This window comes from Vanessa tameamea, chromosome 9 (assembly GCF_037043105.1).
Source record: "Vanessa tameamea isolate UH-Manoa-2023 chromosome 9, ilVanTame1 primary haplotype, whole genome shotgun sequence".
Lineage (NCBI taxonomy): Eukaryota > Metazoa > Arthropoda > Insecta > Lepidoptera > Nymphalidae > Vanessa > Vanessa tameamea.
In genome coordinates, this window is record NC_087317.1 from 8,442,461 (window position 1) to 8,469,872 (window position 27,412).

General features: G+C 30.5%; 3 protein-coding genes across 4 annotated transcripts; all 3 read left to right on the top strand.

Moving 5' to 3' along the window:
- The first annotated feature begins 108 nt into the window (after positions 1-108).
- On the top strand, positions 109-13,229 carry LOC113395114 (ionotropic receptor 75a-like). Its single transcript, XM_064215796.1, has 14 exons — positions 109-343; positions 438-531; positions 1,266-1,453; positions 1,666-1,773; positions 2,128-2,294; positions 3,818-3,829; positions 7,089-7,262; positions 8,027-8,199; positions 8,524-8,759; positions 10,417-10,510; positions 10,748-10,935; positions 11,736-11,843; positions 12,457-12,623; positions 12,970-13,229. Exons 1-14 carry the CDS (start codon positions 113-115, stop codon positions 13,187-13,189), a joined length of 2,160 nt encoding a protein of 719 aa, XP_064071866.1. The 5' UTR covers positions 109-112; the 3' UTR covers positions 13,190-13,229.
- A 3,653-nt stretch (positions 13,230-16,882) lies between these two features.
- Positions 16,883-18,590, top strand: LOC113395057 (uncharacterized protein). The gene is made up of 4 exons (XM_026632599.2): positions 16,883-17,025; positions 17,344-17,474; positions 17,986-18,115; positions 18,439-18,590. Exons 1-4 carry the CDS (start codon positions 16,971-16,973, stop codon positions 18,522-18,524), a joined length of 402 nt encoding a protein of 133 aa, XP_026488384.1. The 5' UTR covers positions 16,883-16,970; the 3' UTR covers positions 18,525-18,590.
- A 439-nt stretch (positions 18,591-19,029) lies between these two features.
- LOC113395056 (inositol polyphosphate 5-phosphatase E) lies at positions 19,030-25,970 on the top strand. 2 transcript variants are annotated; one of them, XM_026632597.2, is made up of 10 exons: positions 19,030-19,811; positions 19,902-20,021; positions 20,173-20,301; positions 20,615-20,772; positions 22,571-22,843; positions 23,467-23,567; positions 23,727-23,852; positions 24,237-24,354; positions 25,130-25,268; positions 25,702-25,970. In XM_026632597.2, the coding sequence occupies exons 1-10, from the start codon at positions 19,150-19,152 to the stop codon at positions 25,814-25,816; spliced, it is 1,941 nt and encodes a 646-aa protein (XP_026488382.1). In that variant the 5' UTR covers positions 19,030-19,149; the 3' UTR covers positions 25,817-25,970. The 2 variants fall into 2 exon arrangements, with proteins under 2 accessions (XP_026488382.1, XP_026488383.1); XM_026632598.2 differs by lacking the exon at positions 19,902-20,021 and having other exon boundaries at positions 25,702-25,969.
- Positions 25,971-27,412: the final 1,442 nt, after the last annotated feature.

Here is a 27,412-nt window from a genome sequence, read left to right on the forward strand (position 1 = left end):
AACACGGCTTACCATCTGGTAACCATTACCTGCCCACGTCTGTATATCATTAAAAAAATATTTACGATAATTTTATCGTATTCTACATTCGTTAAAAATTTCAGGATCACCAATGTTTCTTACTTCGGAACGTTTATCGATAGTCGAGTACATCTCGAGCCCAACGCCAACTCGCTCCAAATTCGTTTTCCAGCAACCGAAACTTTCATACGAAAATAATTTGTTTCTTTTATCTTTCAATTATTCGTTATGGTATGGTTCTATTGCCTTAATTTGTATACTGTATTTGGTTATATGCTTAGTTACTGTATGGGAATGGAAACAGAAAAAATCAACTAAAAAGGTAAGGTTTTTACGTGGATACTTTTTAAAAAGCATCTTTTAATGAATTAAGAAATTGAAAACATTATTGACCCTAAAATTCTGTCAAATAGAAGATAGAAAGTGGAGTTTTGAGGCCGAATGTAATCGATGTGGCTCTCTTCACATTTGGAGCTGCGTGTCAACAAGGAAGCACAGTTGAATTAAAAGGTAAATGAAGAAGAAAACATGGCAATACTAAAAAAAATATAATTACATATTATTATTTATTTATTATCTGTATCAAGTGTCGTCCTGATTAGTTTCGTTCACGGAGGTTATTGGGTTTTTCGTTAGAAAAACAATAACCCAACGAAAGTCCTCGGGATGTGCGGCCTTATATATAACCATTATACCAACGAGGTAGTCAAGGGAACCTATATCATAATCTATACAATAATAGCTGAAGAGTTTGTATGGTTGAAAACTATAATGTCGGGAGTACCATTCCAATTTAAATGACAATTTTGCGTTAGTAGTACTAATTGTTAAGGAAGGTTATTTTCTTACAACAATTATAATAGTAGTATCACAAAAAAATGTTTTTCTATCATAAAATTCTCTTTCTCTTCCTGTCTTTCTGGCTGTGTCAGATTTAAAATGAGTAAGGGAAGAGAGTGCACTTAAGTTTTCGTACATCCGTCTGCTCCGCAATACGTCCCAAATCTCCAACCTGCAGATGAACCTGCAAAGTATGGCGGCCATCAAAATCGGTCAGAAGGATATATAAACCTATAAGAAACATGCTTTAATAGTATGTATTTAATTGTAACTCAGATGAAAAAATAAGCTATAGTCGTTACGAAATACAGCCAGCAATGAAAATAGTGAAATCCTTTATTTATTTTACTACTATAATGTATTTCATATAATTAGCAGTAAAATATTATTATGTTAACAACTAGGAGCTCTCGGTCGTATGGTGTTGCTATTACTCTTCGTGGCGCTAACATTTCTATACACATCATATTCTGCAAATATCGTCGCCTTACTGCAGTCCAGCTCTTCACAAATTAGGACTTTAGAAGATTTGTTGCATTCGAGGATTAAGTTTGGCGTTCATGACACAGTTTTTAATAGACATTACTTTAAGGTACTTTTTATTATTATTAACATTATTTTAATATACTTTTTCTCAATCAAAGATTTAATATAATATTTGACACTGTTTTAAGGATGACCTTTTCATATAATCTCATTTAACTTGAATTAAATATCAAGAGTAAACTTCATTGTTACTTATTTGAAAATATTAAAGTATTCATTAATTATCAGCTAAGTATATTTTTACAACCGAACTTACAGACAGAGACCGAACCTGTACGTAGAGCTATTTATAAAACTAAAGTCGCTCCACCTGGAACGGAGCCCCGATTTATAAGTATGGAAAAAGGAGTAAAAGAAATGAAAAAAGTAAGTCTTATACATCTTGAAAGCCAGTTAATCATTAATGATCTTAATACTAAAACCGTGACGAAATGTAGGAAACGTTGTTTTAATGGAAATAATTGTATATTCTTTGTCGATACGGATACATTGTTAATGTTAAGTAATACCCTTTTACACTTCCGGTTTATGTAAATTATCTTGAGGATATATATCCGAAAATCCAGTTGCCGAATGAATAAATCTTCGCTAAATATCCTTATACAAATTTCCTTAAATGGTTACTAAGTACCAACGTTTATTGAATTTCAATTAATTGATGAATTCGTGTTTTGCACTTCAAAAGTTTAAAACATTATTATTAAGTTTTTTTTCGTACAGGGACTGTTCGCTTTTCATATGGAAACAGGCGTGGGTTACAAATTTGTTGGAAAGTATTTCGAAGAAGGAGAAAAATGTGGTCTCAAAGAAATTCAATATTTACGCGTAATCGACCCGTGGCTTGCAGTTAGAAAAAACACACAGTTCATGGAAATGTTCAAAATTGGGTAAGCTAGAAGGAAAATCTGTTTGAATTGCGCGTCACTGATATCTTTAGTGTGCCAAGAGTTTATTTCCGATATAAAGAAGCATGATATAGTGTTTACAGTTAATATATTTCCTTATATATTTTCAAGAACAAAACGTCTTCAAGAACATGGCCTGCAGCAGAGAGAAAATCATCTATTATACGAAAAGCGCCCTAAATGCGTTGGAAGACAGGCTAATTTCGTGTCCGTTAGTATGGTGGACTGTTATCCGGCATTATTGTTACTAACGTATGGAGCTCTCCTTGCTGTTGTTGTAACTATAATAGAAATTATACATCACAATCGGCACCGAATAATTAGCACGATAAATGACAAAGTGCTAAAAACTATGTAAACTTAACAAAGCAATTTCTTCACATAAATAGCAAATGTTATATTATATATTTAGTAAAATTTACAAGTTATTCAAAATATAAAGTAGTCATTTTAAAATTGGATAGGTAATTACACATACGCTAAGCACCAATGACTTTTTAATAACACGTTGTGTTTTTCTATAACGAAATGACACGTCGATGACGTAATACAATTCATAATATTTTTACACACTTCATAGCTTAACATTTATTTAAATAACGAAGTTAGCACTTATTTATTAAAAATATATGAAAGCAGATTTTAACTAATTTAGCAAGAAGATTTAATAAAGCAGATAGATTAAAGGCGAACATGTCACTCGCTCATGGTACCATTGAGAGGATCTAATGGAGCAAGGACTTTTTTGAATGTTATAACTATAACTAATGCAAAAGTGAAGTTATATTAAAAAGCGTATTTATATTTTATTTCAATTTTGCATTCAAATAGTGATGACGAGTGAGCATGAGAGAGGGAGGAAGGGGAAGAGGACGTCCTAAGAAGATATGGATGGAGTGTTTGATTAGGAATATGAGAGGGATGGATGTGAATGATCAGATGATAAATAATAGAGGAGAGTGGAAGGAAAATACATGTTGCGTCGACCCCAAATATATCGAGACACGGGCAGGGAAAAGATTGCAATAATTTAATGCATAGAAGTATACTTAGGATGATTTTTTAAGATTCTGTTTTTTTTTAATCTTTGATTTTTGTTCAATTATTGGAGTTCGAATTTCGATGTTAAGTTCATAATGAATCTATGCATCAAATACGAACCGCAACCTCTTGACTCCATCCAATACCGAGCTATTTGTACCATCGACATATTTCCGGAAAAATATTGAGTCTTATGTCTGTTTTACCATTTGTAAAAAGGTAAATGTTACGAGGACACCTCAGGAATGAATATAGTTGGTAACAACTGATCTAATGTGCGTAAAATGCTATGCTTTTTTCCGCATTTGTGAATTTTAGAAACTCCTTCCTCCTAAGATTTTTCTTAAGAGCCATATGCTAAGGAGTCTTTAAAATATCGAGTATTCTGGTTTTTGTGGTGGCACTAACGCAACCCTTGATGAATAGGCATAGATGCCTTGTTGGATAGGCGACAATGTTTTAAGTGTTTCGACAGCGTGCTACTTACTACAAGTTACACCGTCTGTTCGTCATGAAAAAAATGCATCTCATACTTTGTAATGATAGAAGCATATGTTATTCTTCAATATTGATTTGTCAACTTTAAACAATATAATTATTTACAAAAAAAAAAAAACGAAATTCAGATAGGACTACAAAAGGGATGGGACGAGCAAAAAATGTTGTACGTGAACATTAAGTACGAGTATGTAAAATTATAGTAAATACATTGATATTATAATAACTACACTAAAAATTTAATATAATTGTTCTGAACTAAATAAATCTCACTTCGTGTAAACAATAAGTCACGGTGTTCTAAAATAAATTGTGTTTTTTACTAATTACAAAACTATTTTTAGTCTACCCTTTTTTCATCGTAATTACCTACAGCGTTACGCATGAAAAGTTACCTATTAATGTTGTGAGTTTAGATTTATTTAACGAGCCGAGATGGCCCAGTGGTTAGAACGCGTGCATCTCAACCGATGATTTCGGGTTTAATCCAGGCAAACACTATTGAATTTCATGTGCTTAATTTGTGTTTATAATTCATCTCGTGCTCGGCGGTGAAGGAAAACATCGTGAGAAAACCTGCATGTGTCTAACTTCAACGAAATTCTGCCACATATGTATTCCACCAACCCGCATAGCAGCAGCAAGATGGAATATGCTCCAAACCTTCTCCTCAAAGGGAAAGGAGGCCTTAGTCCAGCAGTGGGAAATTTACAGGCTGCTAATGTAAGTATTGTTTATTAACAGAACGATTAGCAGTAATTATATACGGATCAATACCGCCTATGTGATTAGCAGCTGGCTTGATTACACTTAATACCCACTAAAGGCTCTAATTAGGCTAATGAATAATTAAATATCATACGGACCGATGTATTGTGTAACATTTACTATTATAAAAGACATACGAAAGGTTAGCTTTAATATAGTCTGATACACATGATGATACAGTACACCTTCCTACTAATAACGTTAGCTTGCTTAAATGTGCAGGCTTACGTTGGGAATAATGAAATTAAAATGGTATCGAGTGTTATTAACTCATACAGCAGACCTCCAAGTGTTTTAGCAAATGTTTGTTGGAAACCAAGTGAGATTTAAAATTTAATAAATATTTAAACAGATTTTTTTTTAAGTTTTCACGCTTGCTAAATATTGAAACTACTAACAAACTCGAATCTCCAATTCGAAGCGTGGTAGTCTCTATTGTCGTTAGAGAATAAAACTCGCGATTCATTCAACTTTAATTATTTCTCACTTGTATGACAAAAAAACTACCATTAATGACAAGACGATATTCCAATCCACAAGTTTGAAATAGTTTTATTTGAACGAAAAATGAACAAAAGATTTATTCAACAATATTGATCAATTTGATGATACAAAAAAACCCTGGTATCATTATTATGAAGGGTTTTTTCTGTGTTATTCATTATTAATATTTAATTATATATAACTTTGATATCACTTCAACTGTAAGTAAAAATCAAAAAATCCTCTTTTTAAATAGTTGTAATATTAATTTTTATTTTAAAAGCCAAGAAGATGGAACTTATCAATGAAATTAACTATGTAGGACCTCAAAACCCTATACAATTTGTAACTAACTTAGGCAGCATAAGGGTTAATACAATTCAAAATATAATAATAGTTACCGATTTAAATTGCCCTAATAGCAGTCACTTTATGGAACAAGTAAGTTTAAACATAATGTAATCATAATTTAAATAATGTCGCAGTTATAGTAGAATATACGGTAAACGAAATATCATCTGTTGTGTGATGATAAAAAGCCTAGCTAAATGACAGATCAATGCTGTAAATTAACAAACATAATTTCACTCTTTTTGAGCAACTTTCCCGAATTGTTATTGAAGAATATCGGGCATTAGTCGAGAGAATATTACACGAGGAATTGGTGTTTCGAAAAGATTTCATTTGGTTTAAATCTTAACATTTAAAATCCGAGCATCCATGCATGAAGTAACCATTCATTTAATTAAGAAACAATTAAGTAACAAATGAGTGTATAATGTATATTTATACGGGTATTTAGCTGTTTGTGCCAAATACATATACTCTATTCCAACCATAACGGGAAAAATGCCAAAAAAACAATATTTGACAGAAAATTGACGCGATGTCATTGGTCGAGATCTTGATTAATCTATATTCACTATGGATTTGCGAAAAAATGGCGTTTTTAACGTCGACGAAACTTTCATCGAATATTTGGAAGTAAATTTAAAGTGGAAATAAGTAGTTGAGTGTAATAGTGTTGTATTATAAATAAAGATATATTAATCATAAACCCTTAGTAGTGAACGATATTGCTGAGTTATTAACAAATCTCATGAAACGTAAATCTATGGTTTGTTTATCTTTTTTCCTATTTTCATTGAATAGGTTATAGTTGCATTAAAGGCAGTGTAGACATATTTTTTTCAATTATTATCGGCAGTCCTGAATTAGGTTAAGGTATAATTAGACTATATATTTTATTATTTGTATTAAATATTCAGGCAAATGGTACAGAAAGATTTCGAAGTCCATACAGATGGTTAATCATCGGTGAATATGATAAAAATAAAGAAGATACATTGAATGATATAAAACATTTTCATATATTAATCGATTCGCATGTAATTATTTCTGAGAGAAATGGCGATATTTTCACATTATATTTACGTAAGTACTTCTTTTTCTTTTTAAACTATACTATTACTTTTTTAAATTATTTAATAAAGTTGAAATAAGTAAATTATTTATTATAACCGACATGAATCTCTACGAGATTGGGCTTTAACGATAAATATGCCGTTCGGAAACTTTATACTACTTTGCCCTGTATTTAAGGAGAAAAATGTCACAGGTCCGTTTAGCAGAACCTCTCTTCTCACACTTTTATAAGACGATTTATCTCGATATATAAATAATTATTTATATATCGAGATTATAATCTAAGGTATTACGTTAGATTATAATCCGTTTATAGAATAAAGTAATATAACCTACCAATATGTAAACTGCAGGAAACAGACATACTTAATACCAATTTAACACGAGTCAAATTAAAGCCCATTTAATAAATAATATGAAAAATAGTAACGAAATATCTTAAGCTGCTTGACCCAGCCGTGAATTATTTACGAATAATTACTAAGTCATTTAAAAAATATATATTATATTTTGTTTATGTTAAGTTCATCTATTTGCAGCTTACAAACAACTATCTAACAGCAGCGAATGGAAACTAGAAAGCTTCGGTACTTGGTCAGCTAAACAGGGTTTGAATAAAACAAATGATATGTCTGTTGAAATAACGATGCGAAGGAAAAATTTAGGGGGCTTACCTATTGCCGCGTCTTTAGTAATTACCAGTAATGAAACGAAGAAGCAATTATTTAACCTGAGGTTAGCAATATATTTATTCATAATAATTTATATATATAAATAGTTCGCCCTTTTTTAATTCAAATACCCAGTGTCGAAACCAACCTCGGTTTTAATGCTGACATGCTTACAGTATGTTGAGAATATAATGCCATTGTAAAAATCAAAATCCTCGATACTAATCATAATCTCAAAAATTTTCAAAATTTTTATTAATATTTTTGAATAGTATTTTTTTTTAATTACCGGTTACTTTGTTAGTTGTTATACCCGTCCAATATTTAAAGAATAATATACCTAACTATTAAGATTTATATTGTTAATTTGTGATGTTTCAAAAAATTTAAAAAAAACAAAAAAAAAAAGTAAATTATTTTATAATAATATGCATTCGTCATTTATAGAAAAGTAAATAATTTTCTATTTCATAATTATTATATTATTATAACGGCGTTTTGCGATATCTATCTTAGAGTCTTACAACATAGTCACTTCAATATTTAACAAGATTATATATACAATAAATACGAAAGTAACGGTTTAACTTATATATTTTATTTAAGATAAGTTAAACGAAATCATAATTTAAACCTGTAACGTTCACTATAAAATTGCTAAAACTTATAACTTTTGTTTAGGGGTAATAAATTAAACAATGCTGTTTTCTTCTTTCGAATGTCAAAACAAAAGCGTAAGAAAGAGAGAAATCATTGCATGACTAAATACCCGCTAAACAAAGTTCTTTAATAAGGGTGATAATTTTTAATTATAGAGTTAAATTACAGGGATCTACACATAGACTTCATAACCAAAGCCAGTTTTCGACAATTGGATCCTTTGTACTATTTCCTGAATGCATCACGAGTGCTTATTTTCACGGACAATTGGGGTTATATTATTAACGGATCGTACAATGGTATGATTGGAGACATCGTTCGCGAGGTTGCTGAGCTTACAGGTACTTTTAGAGTATTCCAATGAAATCTAAACTCAGATGCCGATCATGGGGAATCATAACTCAAATACATACCCTTATGGTGCGGATCTAGACTGATCTTGCACCTGTACTAGATCGAACCGACTGTGGCGGTTCGTACTATAAGGGGTTTATGTTGCTTAAACTTTTGTTAAATTTGCAATCCAGCCGTGGAACACCATGGTAGAGAAGGTCCAAAATTTGGCTCATTTACCATAATCTTCCACTTGATACCGTATCGAAGAAGAATAGTTATTACATCAATATTTATATATTTTTGTAATGATACTTTTCTTATTAATATAGGTACTGTAGTTTTCATCACGAAACAACGGTTGAAAGTTTTGGATTACTTGTCATATCCAACGAGTACGACGGTTAAGTTCGTGTTTCGTCAACCAAGTCTATCCTATGAGAACAACCTCTTCATCTTACCGTTTAAGCCTCGAGTTTGGTTTTGTATTTTCGGGCTTATCGTATTAATGCTACTTATAGTATTCATCAACGCACGATGGGAAAGTATTAAATATGAACCTGACACGGTAAGTTAATGTTATTTGTATAATAAGACAAAGAACTATTTGTTTAATTTAATTGCAATATTTATGTCATTCTCGATGTAATAAGCAATTAATGTTCATTGAACTCTCAAATCGCTTAAATATTTTATTTGTTGTAGCAACATTTATTTATAGGTTACATTCAATTTTTTTTTCTTGTTATATTTATATCTCCGCAGACATCTTGTCCGTGCCTTTGGTGTAAATTATTTTTAGAATGAAATTTTTATTTTATTTATGTGTACCTGCATATTTTTATTACCAGCCAGAATCAGAGTTGTAGAAGTAGAATTAAAAAACTTTTTTTTAAATCATGCATCTTATGCCTACTTATTTATTTTCTTTTTAAACTGAGAGTAATCATTTAGATTTGGGTTGAGGTCAATCTAGGTAGAGTATCATGAGTATAGAAGAATCCTAAGCTATATGACGTAACCAAAAGTCTAATGCAACAATAGATGTTATATACATAACTATGGATTGATTCATAACTATTAATTTACTGGTATCATGAATAAATTGAAAACTGTATGAATTATATTTATTAATATCCTGTCAACTTAAGAGATATAATATTATATTATTGCTATATAAAATAACGAAGGTAATTAACAACAATGGCAATATTTGCAACTCGGTTATGTAAATCAGAAAAAACGGAAACGTTAATGTTTCAATTAATTTTTTATTCGTTACTATTATTATTCTCTCCACACTGCTTCGTAATGGCGGTTACATAAAATAGATTTTTGTATATAATCATATCATGATGATGATATCATCCTGACCGATTTCGGCCACGACGCGCGGCGGTCAATCTCAAGATGGATCAGCCAAATACGCAGGTCATATTATAGTAGATATGTGTCAGCGCACACACAGACGCAATTACTAATAATAATAATGTGTTGAGACGACAAATCCGAAACAACAAAAAAGGGTTGAACGCAGGACCAAAGACTTTCTGAGCCACGGGAGTTTATACACTTGCAACTTCCACACTCTGGGCTAATACTGAGAATTATTCGACAGAAAATCCAATAACTTTTACCTGACCGGGGACTTGAACCCAGGGCCACGTGATTTGCGACCTTATATCTAGCCACGAGACCAACAAGGCGGACAATTTAATAAACATAAAACATGTCATCATTTATACAGACATATTTATTTCATTTTATTTTTGTATGCGATGTTGCAATATATTGTATATTTCCTGGTAAACGAATTATGTCATGATTTACTTCGTAATTTATAAACGTCAAAGTTCGTATTAAATAATTCTTTATAAACTCATTTCAAATACACTTCTTAATTTTTATCGATTATGACAACAAACAACCAAAGATACAAAAAGAATGTCACAGATAAACATGATTTATTAATTAAAAACAATAATTTAAACAGTTACGCGAATACACGACGAGGCACGTAGAACTAAACAATGAATTATTTTAGAAATATTATTCTACGTTTTCCTGGTCTTGCTACCTTGCATTTCTTATTGTATTTTTTTCCTTTGTAACATTGAATGCTGCAAGTTTATGATTAAGTAATAAAACAAATTGTTGTATCGTCGATTTAATCTTTACTCCCTAACAATTCTTAGTTTTTATATAATGTAACATTTGATTTGCAGCTAGATAAAACATTTTTAAAACCGAATTTAAGTGAAATCGCTCTTATGGTTATTGGCGCGATTACCCAACAAGGAAGTTATACCGAACTTAAAGGTAATTTTTTTCATTAGAAACACGATTTTATCTTCAATCAAATTAAAATTATTTATTTAAATAACTATTGAGCTAAATAATTCTTTTTTTTATTTATAATTATATTATAATTATATTAATTATATATTTATTTAAACATAAGGCAAATAAAAAAAAATCTATAGGTATTATGAAAGAAAGCCATATTATTTAGAAGTAGAAATGTATAATATAGTATATTTATTTTTCTTTTTACAGGTACTCTGGGAAGGGTAGTGATGTTTCTAATGTTCTTAGCTTTTCTTTTCTTATATACGTCGTATTCAGCTAATATTGTAGCACTCCTGCAGTCCAGCTCTAATCAGATAAACACATTGGCCGATTTATTGAACTCTAAACTGGAATTGGGAGTTGAAGAAACTCCGTATAATAGACACCACTTTTTAGTAAGCAACTCATTATTGTTCTTAACGATAACATAATACTTAATTACCTTAATATATTTTCCTTTGTCACGAAACAGTATAGAACTAAGTGAGCAAACATTCATACCTCTGTTTAGTAAAAACTACATTAACACTCATACGACTATTTTTGTTTTATATGTTTATAAAATTAACTTTATTTTAATGTAAAATCGTACAGCAAAATCTTAAGTAAATCTTCTATATTCCTTTTTATGTTAAGTAAATTTCTAATTAATTCAACATTTAGTGTAGATAAGTAAAAAAATATTCTTACGATTTATTTCATTTTGCTATATAATATAATACTATTTATAATACCATGGTGGTGTTATATACGAGTTCATTAAAGTTGCTGTGTTATGTTTATCTCTTGTTGTACTTAAAAAGCTTTAAATTACTATTTCATTAAATAATGCGTATTGAAAGTAAAAAGTATTATATTGTATTAATAAATAAGTATTTAAACTAACAAGTGCAATAGGTACGTAGTTACAAGATGTAGGCTATAATAATTTTTGTTTTTTTTTTATGAATAAACAAAAACACTTTCAAAATCAAAATCTTTTAATTTAATAAAGAAGAATTACACTCGCTTAAAAGTCTACCACCATTTTCAAAAACAAACCTCAAGACTTTAGACGAACAAACGAAAAAATCTGCGAAATTCTCATATTATGATATATATCTGATACTATGATATCTGCCAATTTAATCCATATATTTAACTCAACATATTTTAATTAACATCCCAATTTTTTTAACATCCCAAACCCTTTTAGGCGGCAACAGATCCAATTAAGAAAGCCATTTACGAAAAGAAAATCGTACCTCGCGGATACAAGCCAAATTTTATGAGTTTGGAAGAAGGAGTGAGAAGATTGCAAAAGGTAAATCGACGTTTTTTATTAATAAAACATTACAATACATTATTACAAAAAAAATTATTAATAATCGAGGAAATAAGCAATTATTTTATCTTTTAATTATCTAAAAATTTTATTTACAAAACGTTGAAGATTTCAATTATTCTTAATCAATAATTATGCAATTAAAATTAGATATCTACAAGATAAGATTTTTTTTATAGTCTATTTGTAAATAAAAGCATATCGTGTCTATTTAGTTAATATTTATTCCACGCCATTATTAATTTAATACTAAATTAATTCATTACAAGAGACGTCAATTTGTTTAAGCTATCGTAAAGAAAAAGAGGCCTTCATATGATTGCAGACTCAAACAATAATTTATAAACTGTACCTAGTTTTTAATATTGTGATAAATATAATATTGTGGAGATTTTCTTGATCTTCGCAAGCTTAAATTATGCATATAATAAATTGATCACGTGCTCGGCCGTGAAGAATAATATCGTTAAAAAACTTTTACATTATTTTGATAAATACAAAATACTTTAATTGTTTAAATCGAAGCTATGGGATAATTTAAATGTGTTTTACTTTCATATTACCAAACTGATGTTCAATTTATCAATTATAGAAACCGTTTGCGTTTAATATGTTCCTTGGCGGTGGATACAAATTAGTTGAGAAATATTTCCTAGAGCACGAGAAATGTGATCTAGAAGAAATAGAGTATATCGAAGAAAACAAACCGTGGCTAGCTTGTCGCAAAAAATCTCCATTGAAAGAAATGTACAAAATTGGGTAACAACTGCTATTTACTATTTGACCCAGTATCGTATTGTAGTTTGTACGTCTGTTTTCAAAATAGAACACAAACGAGCAGGAATAACATATTCCTTTTCTTTTAAGTCAGTTTAAAAAAAAAAAAAAAAAAATGAGAACATACGTACCTGTAAATAAACTCCTAGTAATACTTTCAGTGATAATTCATTGTTTTGCTATTTTTAATTTAAAGGAAATCATTTCAAGTAATCAAACATTTTTATTTGAAAAGGAAAATGTTGTAATTTTAAAATTTAGCTTAGCTACATTTTTTTATTCAAAGCAGGTGTAAAATTATTAATATCAATAAATTAATCGTTTACAGATTATTTAGAAACCAGGAGCACGGATTGAATTCCCGAGTAAATTTTTTAATCTACGCAAAAAAACCGACTTGCATTGTCCATGGCGGTACATTTGATTCTGTTAATATGACAGATTTTTACCCAGCTCTATTAATGCTTGCTTATGGAACGATACTGGCTCTTATTCTTTTGCTTCTTGAAATATTTCACTGGAGACAATTTCGTATGATAAATACTTAGGAATCATAAATTTTAACTCACTGTAAAGTTGTACAGTATGTCCGGGCGTAAAAAAGAAGCGTTTCTTAACTTCGCTACTAAGATAATAGTTTCATGAGTTAGAAAAATCTATACTGCACATTATATTATAGTAGCTGTGACTGCTGTCAATGTCAAATTATAATTGTTATGTTAAATTATGCAACTTGTTTTTGTTTTTTAATAAATTTGTCAATATTATCTTGCCTTTTTTTAAATAGTTGTATTCCCCTTATTAGTTTTTTACTTTTTTTATAATTATAATTTAATTCGGCGCGGTCCTGAATCTTTTAAATTTATTCTTAAAATATGGATTTTTCTTAATATGGCTTTTCCTAAACCTTAACTAATCCATTGCGATACAAACTTTGATTCTTAGATATTTAATATCTTTTCAAAATAAAGCAGATCGAATACATAAGCTCAGGTATAATATTCAAGTAAGTACGTTAAGTGTGTAGTAAAAGCTGTTTACGAAAGATGTAATCAGTGCAGTAGCATGTGTGGTCTCGCTGCAGCCAAGCAGTCTGTAATCAAGAGGGACCTTTCACATAAACAAGATTTTTTCAAATATAATTTGAACATTATTTATATGAAATTTAATATTTTTTAAAGTCCTTTGAACGCTAATGCAATATCTAACAGTCATCCTTAATAAGATATTTATATATATCTAATTATAGGTACAAAGATTTTTTGTAGCGGTGCCAAGTGGTATTAAATAAAAAAACAATAACAAACATTTATATGTACCTACTAACTTTAATAACACGTATTTTTTTATAAAATATACAATATTATTTTTGTAAACAGTTTGATTAGTGTAAAGTTGAGTTTACAGTATTAAATATTGTTTGTTAAATTAGTCATACCTAGATTATTTTATTTAAAGTAATAATTATTTGGTTGAAATAATAATACAAAAGTGGACATGTAATTTCAAACTAATATTTTTCTAGTGTGAATTCTAATTGAACATACCTACAAGTAAATAAATCGAGAAAGCTATATTGATCCAGGTTGTATGGAAACCGCTCAGTAATTCCGTTAGCAAGACGTCGGGCGGTAATTGCTTGGCAATCGATTACTCACAGCAGATGGACGGCAGTGAAATGGCTATTAAGATAAACACCGGCCAGTGCCCTGGAGATTGCGAGTGGATCACGGGAATCGGTACAAGTTCGAAATTTTAATTTTTATAAACCAATCACGGAGTCGAATATGGTATGTTTTAAATGTTACCAGATTAAATCATATCAATCAAAATGAAACACATTAATGTTGAATTTTTAATAACAATAATTACTGGCTAAGTTATACAGTGGTTGACTAACAAATGAGCTCAACCTACCTTTCCACATTTCCATATTCTAGTTAATTGTTATTATGATCAATATAATATATATTTGTTCAATTAGTTCAATCAGCGTATTAATTATCTGTTACTATTGATTTGTAATTCTATAAAATTGCGAATTGAATAAAAAATTTAATGGATCATTCTAATATTTTTTTTAAACATCCTTAATTGCGTATGATTATATTCTGTGTCTCAAAATGTTGCCATAGTTAAAACAAAATATACATATATCTCGTTTATAGAACTTTCTTAGTAAAATACTTGTGTTTAGCTACACGATTATTATAATTGCTATCTAACCTGTGCACCTTTTAACATGTGATTATCACGTAGAAACAAATCAGCACTACATACTGAATAATAAATCTAAATAATTACCGTATAGGTAATTTATAAGATTCGAGAAAGCTTTCAATAGAAAACGTGCTTACCTATGATAATTATCCTCTCTAGTATAATAGCCGTAGAGATATAACGAAGAAAAATCATGAGACAACCCAGATCCAAGTACGTGCATTTGGACAACAAAAAAAAGCAAAAGCATTCAATAGGGATAGTTGAACTAGAAAGTAAAGTTTTTGCGACAGTTCGATCTCTACAAGTTTTTTTTTTTAATGTATATCGTACCATACAACAACCCAGGGATCCAAGTACGTGTATTTGGACAACAAAAAAAAGCAAAAGCATTCAATAGGGATAGTTGAACTAGAAAGTAAAGTTATTGCGACAGTTCGATCTGAAAATGTAAGGAAAATTGTAAGAACTCTAATAGTTTTCAAAATTAGAAATAACGAAAACAACATTGATTTACGTACGATTATTTCTACATAGAATAAAACAAAATCGCGTCTGCCATCTGTACGCTTAGATCTATTAAACTACGGAATCGATTTTAATGCGGTTTTCATAAATAAACAGTGATTCAGGTATTTATAATATATGTATATTATAGTAAAAAAACACCGAGAACATCAAAATCGAAATATACTTTATTCAAGTAGGCTTTTACAAGCACTTTTGAAACGTCGTTTAACAAACTATATTAGGTGAAGCTACCAACAGTTCGGAATGTAGATTCTACTGAGAAGAACCGGCAAGAGACTCAGTAGTTACTATTTTTCAACATTTAAAAATACAGTCATGTTAGTTAAATACAATTATATGTATATGTATATAATATGTCCTGCCTGGAAGTCAATTATTAACTCCACGCTTTTTTATCATCTGTATAATCTTGTATTGAATACAATACCTTCTTTACCAATGTATTTTTACAAATTATTTGAATTTATGAAACGACAAAGTTAAAAATGTTTGCGAAATTTTATTATAGAAACGGATACCTTATCCCAAGAAGGATTTATTGACTTGACGGAGTCGGAAACTTGGCGTTATAACTTATCCTTACTTCTTGTGCACATACAATGATTATCGCTCATTTTATCAAAGTGATCAATGTTACTATGAATATACATAATATTGTTGTAAATATATTGTGACGCAACAGTAAAAATTCCGATTTTTTTTAAAAAATCCGGAGGTTGTCTCTTGCTCCAAAATTATAAATAAACCGGATTGCTCTCTTTTGTAAAATAAAAACAGATTAAATATCTGCAATGTTACCCCAAAGTAATATACTCGTACCTACCATATGATATATTACTGTGAAAATAACCAAAATATACTAGACGGTATCTATCTATACTCTATACGAGCGGTATCTATATCATTTAGTTGTCAAACTTTTCTTACCGCGTATGCTTCGGAGCTGAGTCTTCCTGTCAGGGACGATAAATGAGGAACTCCACTGAAGTTTGGAATCCAATGCTATTTCTCAAAACACCTTAGCTACGTCAAGATAGCCACCGTTTAAAAATATATTATAATTTTGCTTTCTAACATTGGGTAGGGTAAAAAGTACACATTTTGTTTTTTGAGTATTCAAAACTAAATTATTTACTGTAAACCAATCGTGTATCTGTGATAATGCAACGTTCACATCGACAAAGTCAGTTTTTTCCTTTCGACCTTAAAAATCAGTGAAGTAGCGTCGCCAAACAACACTATATCACAAATACCTTTAACTTAACTTAAATCAACTTACCTAACCCGAAAAAAGACAAGAATTTAATTTATTTTTCTGATTGTTCTTCAATCTCAAAGCATAGATCCTTATTGTATCCATGTAAAACCGGGACGTGTAGCTAGTTTATAATAAATAAAAGATTAGAACAATCGAGGTCTTTTGTCGGTTCTGTGATTTTATTACGTTTATTATTTATTAACGCAAAACAATAATTCGAATCGATAAGATATGGATTTCAATGATAGATAGGTACTTAGATAATGAATTTAAGGGAAGCATTTACTTTCTGTGATAGCTTACGTTGAGTGTGTATAATAATGCTCACCAAATTATTTTTGCTCGTATTTATCTGTGCCCTAGGGAAGTCTGTAGGTTAGTAATAATTTAACTATATGCTCAGTAATTTTATCTTGCAAGTTACTAATGACTCCATAACATAACATCAATTGGCTTTAGTTTTGGTTTTTATCTACGAAATAGTTGCACTGGAATTGTGATGTCAGACCATTTTGATTTGATTAGGTACTTACCTATATCATAAAACTTCAATATAATAATAAATATTATTTAATTTAAAAATTAAATCTCAAACAAAGCAATAACTACGAAACTGTAATAAATTGTGGCAACAAAAAATGTTTTTTAATTATTACAAATACAATGTTTCAATATCGTTTTAAACTTGTCCAGAATCTTTGCGATGCTACGCGTGTGGTTTCTCTTCCGTTGACACCAACAGGGCTTGTCTCACTATAAGCAATTCTACGATCAGAGTAGAATGTAGTATGACGTATTGCACAATTATGCGACAAGAACTTCGAGTAAGTTTTTTTTTCTTTTTATTTATTAAAGATTAGGATGATGGCTGTTTGTTAATCATATGAGTTGCCTCATTATTGCTTATTTAAACTCCAAAAGTGGCGAATTGTGGTGCAAAAATAATTGGGATCAAGTCGGTTGAGGTTTTCTTCATAAATCAAACTTGTCTCAGAAAATATTCTTTCTGAATAAACAGAGCTTGCTGAATTGATTAAGTATCGTTTAGCAATCTTCTTAAAATGGGGAATGGATAGAAATGTATTTAACAATTATTAGTACGTTCAAAGGTACTAAATGCGCGATATTTTTATTCGATAACAAATAAATCTTTCTTTTTATTCCTTTTTTATGATTAATCATTATTCGAAAATTCGCGGCATCTCTGTTACTTATGGTATTTGACAACGGAAAAAGTGCCGGTATGATATCTACAGTGATGGACAACAAAAAAATTAGAACTTTCTAAAAATATACATATCTATAAGTATACATAACATATGAATTATATTTCAGGACCCTGCAGGCGAGATAGTCAGTTTTTTACGAGGATGCGAGGGATCGCCAGACTTTTTAAATCATGAAGTGACAGATTCAAATTTTCGAACTTATTACCGAGCCTGTACTACCGACCTCTGTAACATCGGTGAGGAATTTAATATTTTAGTGAGAATTTAGTTTAAGCTAAACTACACAAAATTACAATATTGCTTTTATAATCGTATTATATGGTATTCATTTATAAATTAAGTACATATTAATAATATCAGGAATATTTTGTATAGCTACAGATTAAAAATAATAGAGTACTGTCAACAAAACATTACATTTATGAATTATCTTACAATGCGGTTAATTAATACATCTTCAAAATAAAAAAAATGAATCAATTTTATAATTTTTATAAATTATTTTTTCATATAGATCATTACATATTTTGTAATACCTTTTATTTTTATACTTTTTCAGGTGATGGAATACAACCCGTAGGAGATGGAAATTTATCTCCTTATCCTATGTACAACGGTACGAACTTGCTTGTACCTGGCACATGAGATTTAAAATTTAAAATAATCATTACAAATATTGTAATTTAATTTTACAGTGTTTTAAACTTTACTACCCAAATGATATACAATTTAATTTCTTACAAATATTATTAAAAATTGTAAACAATTGAAAAAAATAAAATTTTCTTTTACCTTTTCAGAATTTTTTCACTTACAATTGAAATTCACTTTGAAATTATATACATTTTTTCTATTAGTATAATGTAGATAATAATAATATAAACATTTAATTTTATTTGTTTATAAATTAGGTATTATTTTTAAATTAAGTGTAAGTATTATTTATGTGTTTAACTATAGGTTGTTTTATTTTATTGTTTCCACTGTTTCCGTGGTAACAAATCTAATACAAACTATTTTATGATGTATTTGAGTGGCAGAACCACAAAATTTTATGTAAATTTTATGGAACTAAAAGCTTTTGTGAGTTTATTAAATAAAAGTTTTTTGAACGTATTTTTCTTCAGCAAAATTTGATTTTATATTTATTGACATTAGTATTGAAAATGACATAATGACACAAATATGTTGTTATAGGTTATGTTGTCTATATTTAGTAAAAATGTAATTAGTAACTTAAATTGCTTGTTAAAGTGGTTTTAAACCAAACATGACAACATCACCTACCAGGACCAAACAAAAGTTGTCATTGCGGAAACGATTATTTGTGAAAAAATCACCAAAAGTTGGCTGCTATGTAGACACAGATTCCAACGAAGAATTTAGTCAATCAACCTCACGCCCAATGTCCCCTGCTGACCCTTTTATAGCACATAGTGCTCACAACTCTGAAACTAGTATTGATAATCCTCATAATTATTCGAATTATAATACGAGGCATGCAACTGATCATCATCAAACAATTCATCAAAACACAACTACTTATGACGACGATAGTAATCAAAAATGTTGTAAGACATTCTTTAGAAGATCTCGGCCTAAGAGCTTAGTGGAAGGCCACGGATCTAAGGACGATTCGTACTCGAGACCAAGCAGTCCAATAAATGATTCTAGTAATAATAGTTTAAGTGATCATACCATTTCTCAAACGAAAAGTGAAGAAATACCAAAAGTAACAGTGAATTTTCCAAAAAGTGATGATGCAAAAAAATATTTTGAACATTCAGGTTCATTTGAAGGCATTAAGCCGAAAAGTAAATTATTTGTCAAAAGGTTATCAGCTGATCACTTGATATCCAATGAATCAAAGCCATTGTATCAGTCGTCCTCACCCGAGAGTGATAGAAGTAGTTCTTTAGATCGTAAGAGAAGGTAAGTTATTATTATTTTTAATTTGTGTTTTGAAACTGCCTTCTCATGTGTTAATGTACTGTCCATATTTGTGTCATGCAACACTATAAGGAGTAAGTCAACAATAACAAGATCAGCTTCTCGCGCAGGGAGCACTGACAGCTTGGTTCGTAATTCTCTGCTTGCTGCACAGGTGTTGCGTCTTATACCCACACAGGAAGCAAAGCAAAGGTACAGTTAACATTAATATTGCTCAGAGAGTTATATGCTTCTAACAATTGCTTATTAATAAAAAGTCCTTTTTGTTTTTGATAATTGATTCCATTCTAAACAATGCAAAACTAACATCTATGTCAAATATTTTACTTTCATTTTCTCATAGAAACTATTTATATGGAAGATTGGCATCACATTCTTTACTCGGAGCTGCTGAGTTGGAACATGTATTCCCAGATCGGGAAGTGAAGATATTTGTCGGTACCTGGAATATGAATGGACAGGCACCTCCAAAGTATGTTTAAATAGAAATTGATTTATAAGTTATTTCTCTTTATTAGATAAATGATAGCCTTCTAACATCATATCATATCTGGTAAAGGATAAGCAACTTAATTAAATGCATATGTCAAATTTTCACTAAAATAAATTTCTTGTGATCTTTTCCTAATATCAAATATGAAATGAATTAGAATCAAATAAAATACTTGAAAAAGCTTAATGATTCCATGATTCTTCTCTCTATTTAATTTTTCACTTAAGATTAGTGTGGACCACCTTTACTTGAAAAAATTGATTATCTAATATAATGTAATATTGAACTTCAGGGAATTAGCTGATTTTATATTCCCCAATGAGGTAAAACATGTACCAGATGTTTTTGCGATTGGCACCCAAGAATCCTTTTCAGAGCGGACTGAATGGGAAATCACTATACAAGAAGTGTTGGGTCCATCACATTTACTACTGCACTCATATTATTTAGGTAAGTTATTATGTTTTTATTGTCACGAAAACGATGTACCATACATTTCTCTTAATGCTAACAGAGTGGCGAAGCTACCGTAGGGCCAGGTGGTGGCACCAGGGTCCCGGAGCTCAGGGGACCCTCTAACCTTAGCTTTGAAAAGAATGGTTTAGCCAACTCGCCAGCTCCTGCAGCTAGAAAACCTTGACCTCACAAGATGTTTTTTTGCTCTCTAATTTTGGAGGGCAATATAGTTAAAGAGGTGGTGAAAAGAGGGAATGAGCGCCCAATTATTTTCTTATGCAACTGGACCGTTGCCCTAGCTAAGCCACTGGCTAACCATAGATATGATCCATAAAAGTATACTAGGAAACGCATACGGTCATGCATTACCTAAGTTAGTGCCACAAGTCAAAAAGTAAACACTGATAACATACAAAATTGTTCTGTTATTATGTATAAAATTAAAGTCTTAGTATATTTTAATTCATTTATTGTGCTACTAGTTGTCGTTTCAACCTCTAGTTGATCAAGTATTGGGCATAAAAAAGCAGCCTATTGTTTTCTTTGTGGTTCAAGCTTGTTTGTACCAAATTTCATCGAATTTGGTTCAGTGGTCGGGCTATGAAAGAGCAACAGACAAACAGACCGACAGAGTTACTTTCGTATTTATAATATTAGTATAGATTTACGTAACACTCAGGAAAATGTATAATAAATAAATTGATTAAACATTGCTGCTTTTGCTTGATGAATTCATCAACTTCCATTGCCTTCCATTGTTTGTAAATGTAAGTCTGACGGTACAGGTTTTATCTGTTCAATGATGCATCAATTGATTAAATCGATCGATAATATAAACAATGTTTGTTATATACACAGATATGATAATATAATAGGTATTTAAATTACTTTTTGTCATAAAAAGATAACGTATACCGAGGTACGTAAGCAAACATTTTTTACATTATTAAAAAAGTTTTATATATAAATTAACTGTAATATATTTGAGTAATATTAATTTATTGCACAATGAGATATACGCATTTATAAATAAAGATCAATATAATATACCTTACTAATTTACGTTTAACGTATCTACATATATTCCGAAATAATAATAGTAAAATATGCCTGAATCCTATCTCAATAAGCTTTTTTTTAAACATATTTTCTATAACCACTACCTACGGGTTAGTATATGAAGTAATTATTGCTTGAGCATTTTAAGTTGGTTTTATTTGATAGTTCTAGATTAATTCAGAAAGTAATTGCTATTTTTAATCCTATTTAAATTAAAAACAAATGCATATCTTGATGATATTCTACGGTTATTTTTCAGATTTTAACTCACGGTGTAGACACGAATGCTATATTATTATATGTTCAAATTGACCAGAACTTGATCTTCAATTTCTGAAACAGTGATCAGTCACATTAAGAAGTTTAAATATAATCTAAATGGGCATTGGTTAGTGAGAGGCGAGGACATAATAGATGACCAATGAGTGTTCAAGTTAAAGCCAAATGAGTTAAACTGGATTTGATCAGCGTTTCAGAAAGTGGAGATCTAAATTGCTAATGGTATTGTGCAAATAAGTTCGTAGAAAACCTGGACATGGAATAATTAAATCAATATTATGACGTAATAATTGATAATGTTTGCAAAGTAATTCCTTGAGCGTATGATCTAGAAGCTTAGAGAATTATTTTACTTAAATCACGTTAACACATTTTCTCACAAAAGGAAACACGAGTGTATTCTGAATAACAATTAGCAATTCTTGATGTAAATGTCAGTTAATAATAATTTCAGGTACAATACATTTGACGGTATTTATAAGAAGAGATCTTATATGGTTTTGTTCGCTACCCGAAGATGCGAGTCTTTCTGTCCGTCCCGGTACTGCATTTCGTACCAAAGGAGCCGTAGCAATATCCTTTGCATTGTTTGGTTCAACATTTCTCTTTGTGACCGCTCATCTAACGGCTCATCAAGAAAAAGTGAAGGAAAGATTGTCAGATATCAAGAGAATAATAAGGTCGATTGATTTGCCTAAAAATTTGCCCTGCAGACATAAGAGTAAAGGTGAGTCAATAAAACTGTGACATACAAAGTCGGAGATGAACCATAAATATTTTGTCAGGCCAAACAACAATATCGTCGGTATTTTTTTGTAGCTAAGCTTACAGGCACAACAATCTCTCTCCTTCGTTCCTATATGACGTAGGTTCATTGTCTTTTTTTTATGTTACATAATATAATTGTCTATTAATAATCTTGCCTCAAAAATATTACAGTCAGATAATTGTAAAGGCGCCTCTTTACTCGGCTTTTTGTACGCTTAGTGATTTTTTTTATTTGTTTGATTGTTTTTTTTATTTATTTTTTCCTCACTTAGAGCGAATAAATTCAGTATGCTAATGTGTTATTGAACAAAATGGAACGATCAATGTAAATAATTTTCTTATTTCAATCTTAAATGTGTTAGTAAAATGCTACAATTAAAACAGTGAGACGTATTTACTAAAATAAATATTGGTACAAATTAAGCCAATATTATATAAAATAGAACCACAACGCATCAATGTGTGAATCAAACGCAAATATATGTATTTATACGTGAATACGCTACGCCAAGAGAAGTGTTGCCATTTAAAGTTAATCATGCACAGCTTATAAATAACATAAGATACTTTTTTTTATTACAGATGTCACTAACAATTTTGACTACGTGTTCTGGTGTGGTGATCTTAATTTTAGACTTGGAGAACCGAGAGCCGCTGTATTAAGATGGATCGAACAAACACAAGTATGGAATTATTTAATTTTTTTCAACTTTCATTCAACAATATAATACATGTTGTTTACTGTTGTTATCACAAAAACCTGCTACGAATAAAAAAAAAACAATGTAATGAGAAAATGCGATCGCAAGATTTAATTATGACATTGTTGTTATTGTTACCAGTTCCCCCTCCCGCCGAATCTGCCGCACGGGCTGTTGCACGCGGATCAGCTGACTGCGGTGCTCGAAGATGGCGCCGCTTTTAGAGACTTCCGTGAAGCTCCCATTACGTTTCCACCAACCTATAAGGTTCTATGCTTAAAATAAAATTGTATCTATTATTACAGCACGACCCATCTCATTTTATATGTACTATCGCTTACACCGCTGCTTGGAGGAGATCGCTATATAGCGATAAAGTCGCCAAAATTGTACGCTTCTTTTATTCAGGCTGTAGCCATGTTTTATTTAATTATTTTCTATTTGTGTTGTATATAGAGTATAAAGTAATTTTATACAAATTATCCAAAATGTATATAAATTATCAAATTTGGGAAAAGCAATAAATGTTCGTCCTAATATTATTTATTTATATAAAATTATACAGTTATTAGTTATTATTCTTTCTATAGCCTTGCTTAGTAATGTTAGTTTGTATGGAATTTTAAATGTTTTTTTTTTTTTATTGTTTAGTATGACCCGGGAAGTCAACAGTTCGACACGTCCAGTAAACAAAGAGTTCCAGCTTACACGGATCGAATACTGTTCAAAGCTAAATCCATGGCTGCAAATTCGTCCTCTGCGTTTTCAGGTAAATATTAGAAAAGAGAGATTGTTGCTGGTACTTCTTGGTACAATCTACATACTAGTGGTCTAGTGGTAGCTTTACTTTACTAAGGCGATGTTTCAAAAGTGATTGTGAAAGCCTACTTCTATGTATATTTTGATTTTGATTACATCAAAAAATCCTACTGTAAAACATGCTATATTAACCATAGTATCTCGAAGTGGTATTTTTCATATATATATATATATATATATATATATATATATATATATATATATATATATATTGTGTTGTACTGCATTGTAAACTATGTTTAATAACTATATGATGATGTGTTGAAAATGTTCTCATTTTATTGTATAGGAATCAATACAAGATGATTAGCTTAAAAGCTATGCACTTACAATCGACAATTAATATTCTCCAGCGCACATAATAGTTAATTTACCAACTGTTATCACACATACATCGAACTTCAATAATACGTCAGCGTGCTTAATTAGTGGACAATATAACGCAAAAACAGCATTCGGCAATTAAAGCCATTATTCAATAATAATAATACTATTTTGGTGGACAGCACATATATATTGTAAAGTTAGGTTGACGGTCAGTTGAACCACCGATAGATATTGGCGCTGTAAGAAATATAAATACTACATGTTTCCGTTTCGTGGTAGAATATCTGATGAGTGGGTGATATCTACCCAGACGGGCTTGCGCAAAGTACAAATAAATAATATATATATATATATTTATATATATTATGTTTACTTGTATACAATAATTAAAATTCCAGGTCTACGTCGTATCAGCAGCGTGCCCGTCCCGTCCGGCCTCAAGTGTATCGCGTACAACTCGGTGCAGTCGGTGGTGACCAGCGACCACAAGCCCGTGTGGGCTCTGTTCTCCGCCGCTCTGCGACCCGGCACTGATGTGTAAGTTATTCATTATAAATATAACATAATTGAATAGGTTCTTGTATCTTGCAGTGCCTTTTTTAGTACTTATAATTATAAAATTATGAAGTTAACTAAAATCTAAAACATTAGCAAACTTTTAAAAGTTTTTTTATGGCTCCCTTTGTGGAGAAGGCTTGTAGCTTATTACACCACGCTGCTCCAATAAGGGATGGTGGACATACATGCGGCAGAATTTCATTTAAATTAGACACGTGCAGGTTTCCTTATGATGTTTTCATTCAACGCCTAGTATAAGATAATAAACAGAAATTAGGTAAATGAAAATTCAGTAGTGCTTGCCTGGCCTGAACCCGCAATCACCAATCTCAGCAAAATACTTATTTCTTATTTATTAAAATTAAGAAATGAGTTATGTAGAGCGCATCTATATTAAATATTTTGATTTCAGTGTGCCCCTAGCCGCCGGTTTGTTCAATCGTGAAGTATATTTAGAAGGAATAAAACGTCGACGAGCGCTTCTCGACCACGCCCCCGGTACGTCCGCCATATGCAATATTCAATAGTAAACAAACGTATAATACATTACATCCAGTACAACAATCATAATATTAATTAAACTTTAACGAATAATTATACCGTTATCGAAACTTTTTTGGAAAATTTTCGGACTTATGTTTGAACTGTGATTTAAGTATTACCTATTTGAGACTGGTATACGAGAAATCAGCGAATGATATATAAAAAAAAAAAAAACAAAGTTCATAAACACATTTTAGTTATAGAATTACATCATGTGTTAATAAACCAAAGATTATTTTGTTATTAGTTATTTACATTTCAAGAGTTATATTTTATTTTACACATTAAAAAAAAATGACTGGAAATAGTGTCAAATGTATTCCTTAAAAACCTGTATAGGCTAGCTTCACAGTATTATAGCTTATTATAAAAATAACATGCAAAAATATTCAAAGTGAGAACTTCGTCAACTAAAATAACTCTAGTCAATAAATGAGGTTTTAAATAAACAGTATTCGATGTTGATTTACTAAAATAGTTATTTCCTACAAAAACTATTTTCAATTATATTACTTGTAGCTAAGAATGAAATAAATTCATAACTAAATTATTGTATTCTGTGTAAGGTAGTATCCCTAGACAATTGTTCAAATATTTGTATATTAGTATTAATGTTTTGGAAATATTTGTGCCAACGTTTAGTAAGTTTAGTAAGCGTTCGAATATTACGTAAGTTATCTTTTGATGATTTTGTACGTTCAAAACATTGAGAGAAGCTCAAGTGAAACGGGCGATCTTTGCTTCTCTTTCTTTATCTATATTTCTTAGTGAACGGTTTTATAAAAGGTTTAAATTTAAAATTTATTTTTGTTACTGTTTTAGTTTACGAATGATTTTAAATAACAATTTTGTCATTACCTTGGTGTAAGACCGATGTATGGCGTGACTGCAAACGCTCTCCGATGACGTCATGCCCCCCTCTCCGCCGCCGCTCTCTACTCCTATTTCCTATTTGCGCGTGGCGCGTATACTACGTATTTCGTTGCTATATATTATTATAGTAATTAGAAAAATATATTTATTGCATTAACGAAGCATTGTAATCCATATTTATTTCTTCATTCTTTCCATAGCATCAATTTCGATGTTATTGATGTTCACAAACACCAAAAGTCACAGTCTCCCTCGCCCCCCCCCCCCCCCCCCTCCATACCGTGCCTCTTCTTAATCTGCTTGCGTAATATTTGAACGTTCCATCGTCACTACTTTTTCTACTACATACGTCACGCTTTTAATTAAACGTCTCGTCTCTTGCTCTGTCACATATATAGAGGAAATTTATAACAATGATATTTATTAAATTATGATGAAATACGGGCTTGGATGTAATCTTCCAAATATTGGTGCAAATATTTGAACCAACGTTTTTTTTTTTTTAATCGATAGTCATCCAATACTGGGTCCAATGTATCGACTTTCTACATACTTATGAGTTGTATCTTTTACCCTTATTTGGGAATTATTATGTTGATCTTTGTCAGTGTTTTAATTGTTCTAGCAAATATTGTATATGTCATAAATTATTGCATAACTTTTTTCCATTATTATTCATATCATTAGCGAAAATGTTTCCTGTTAAT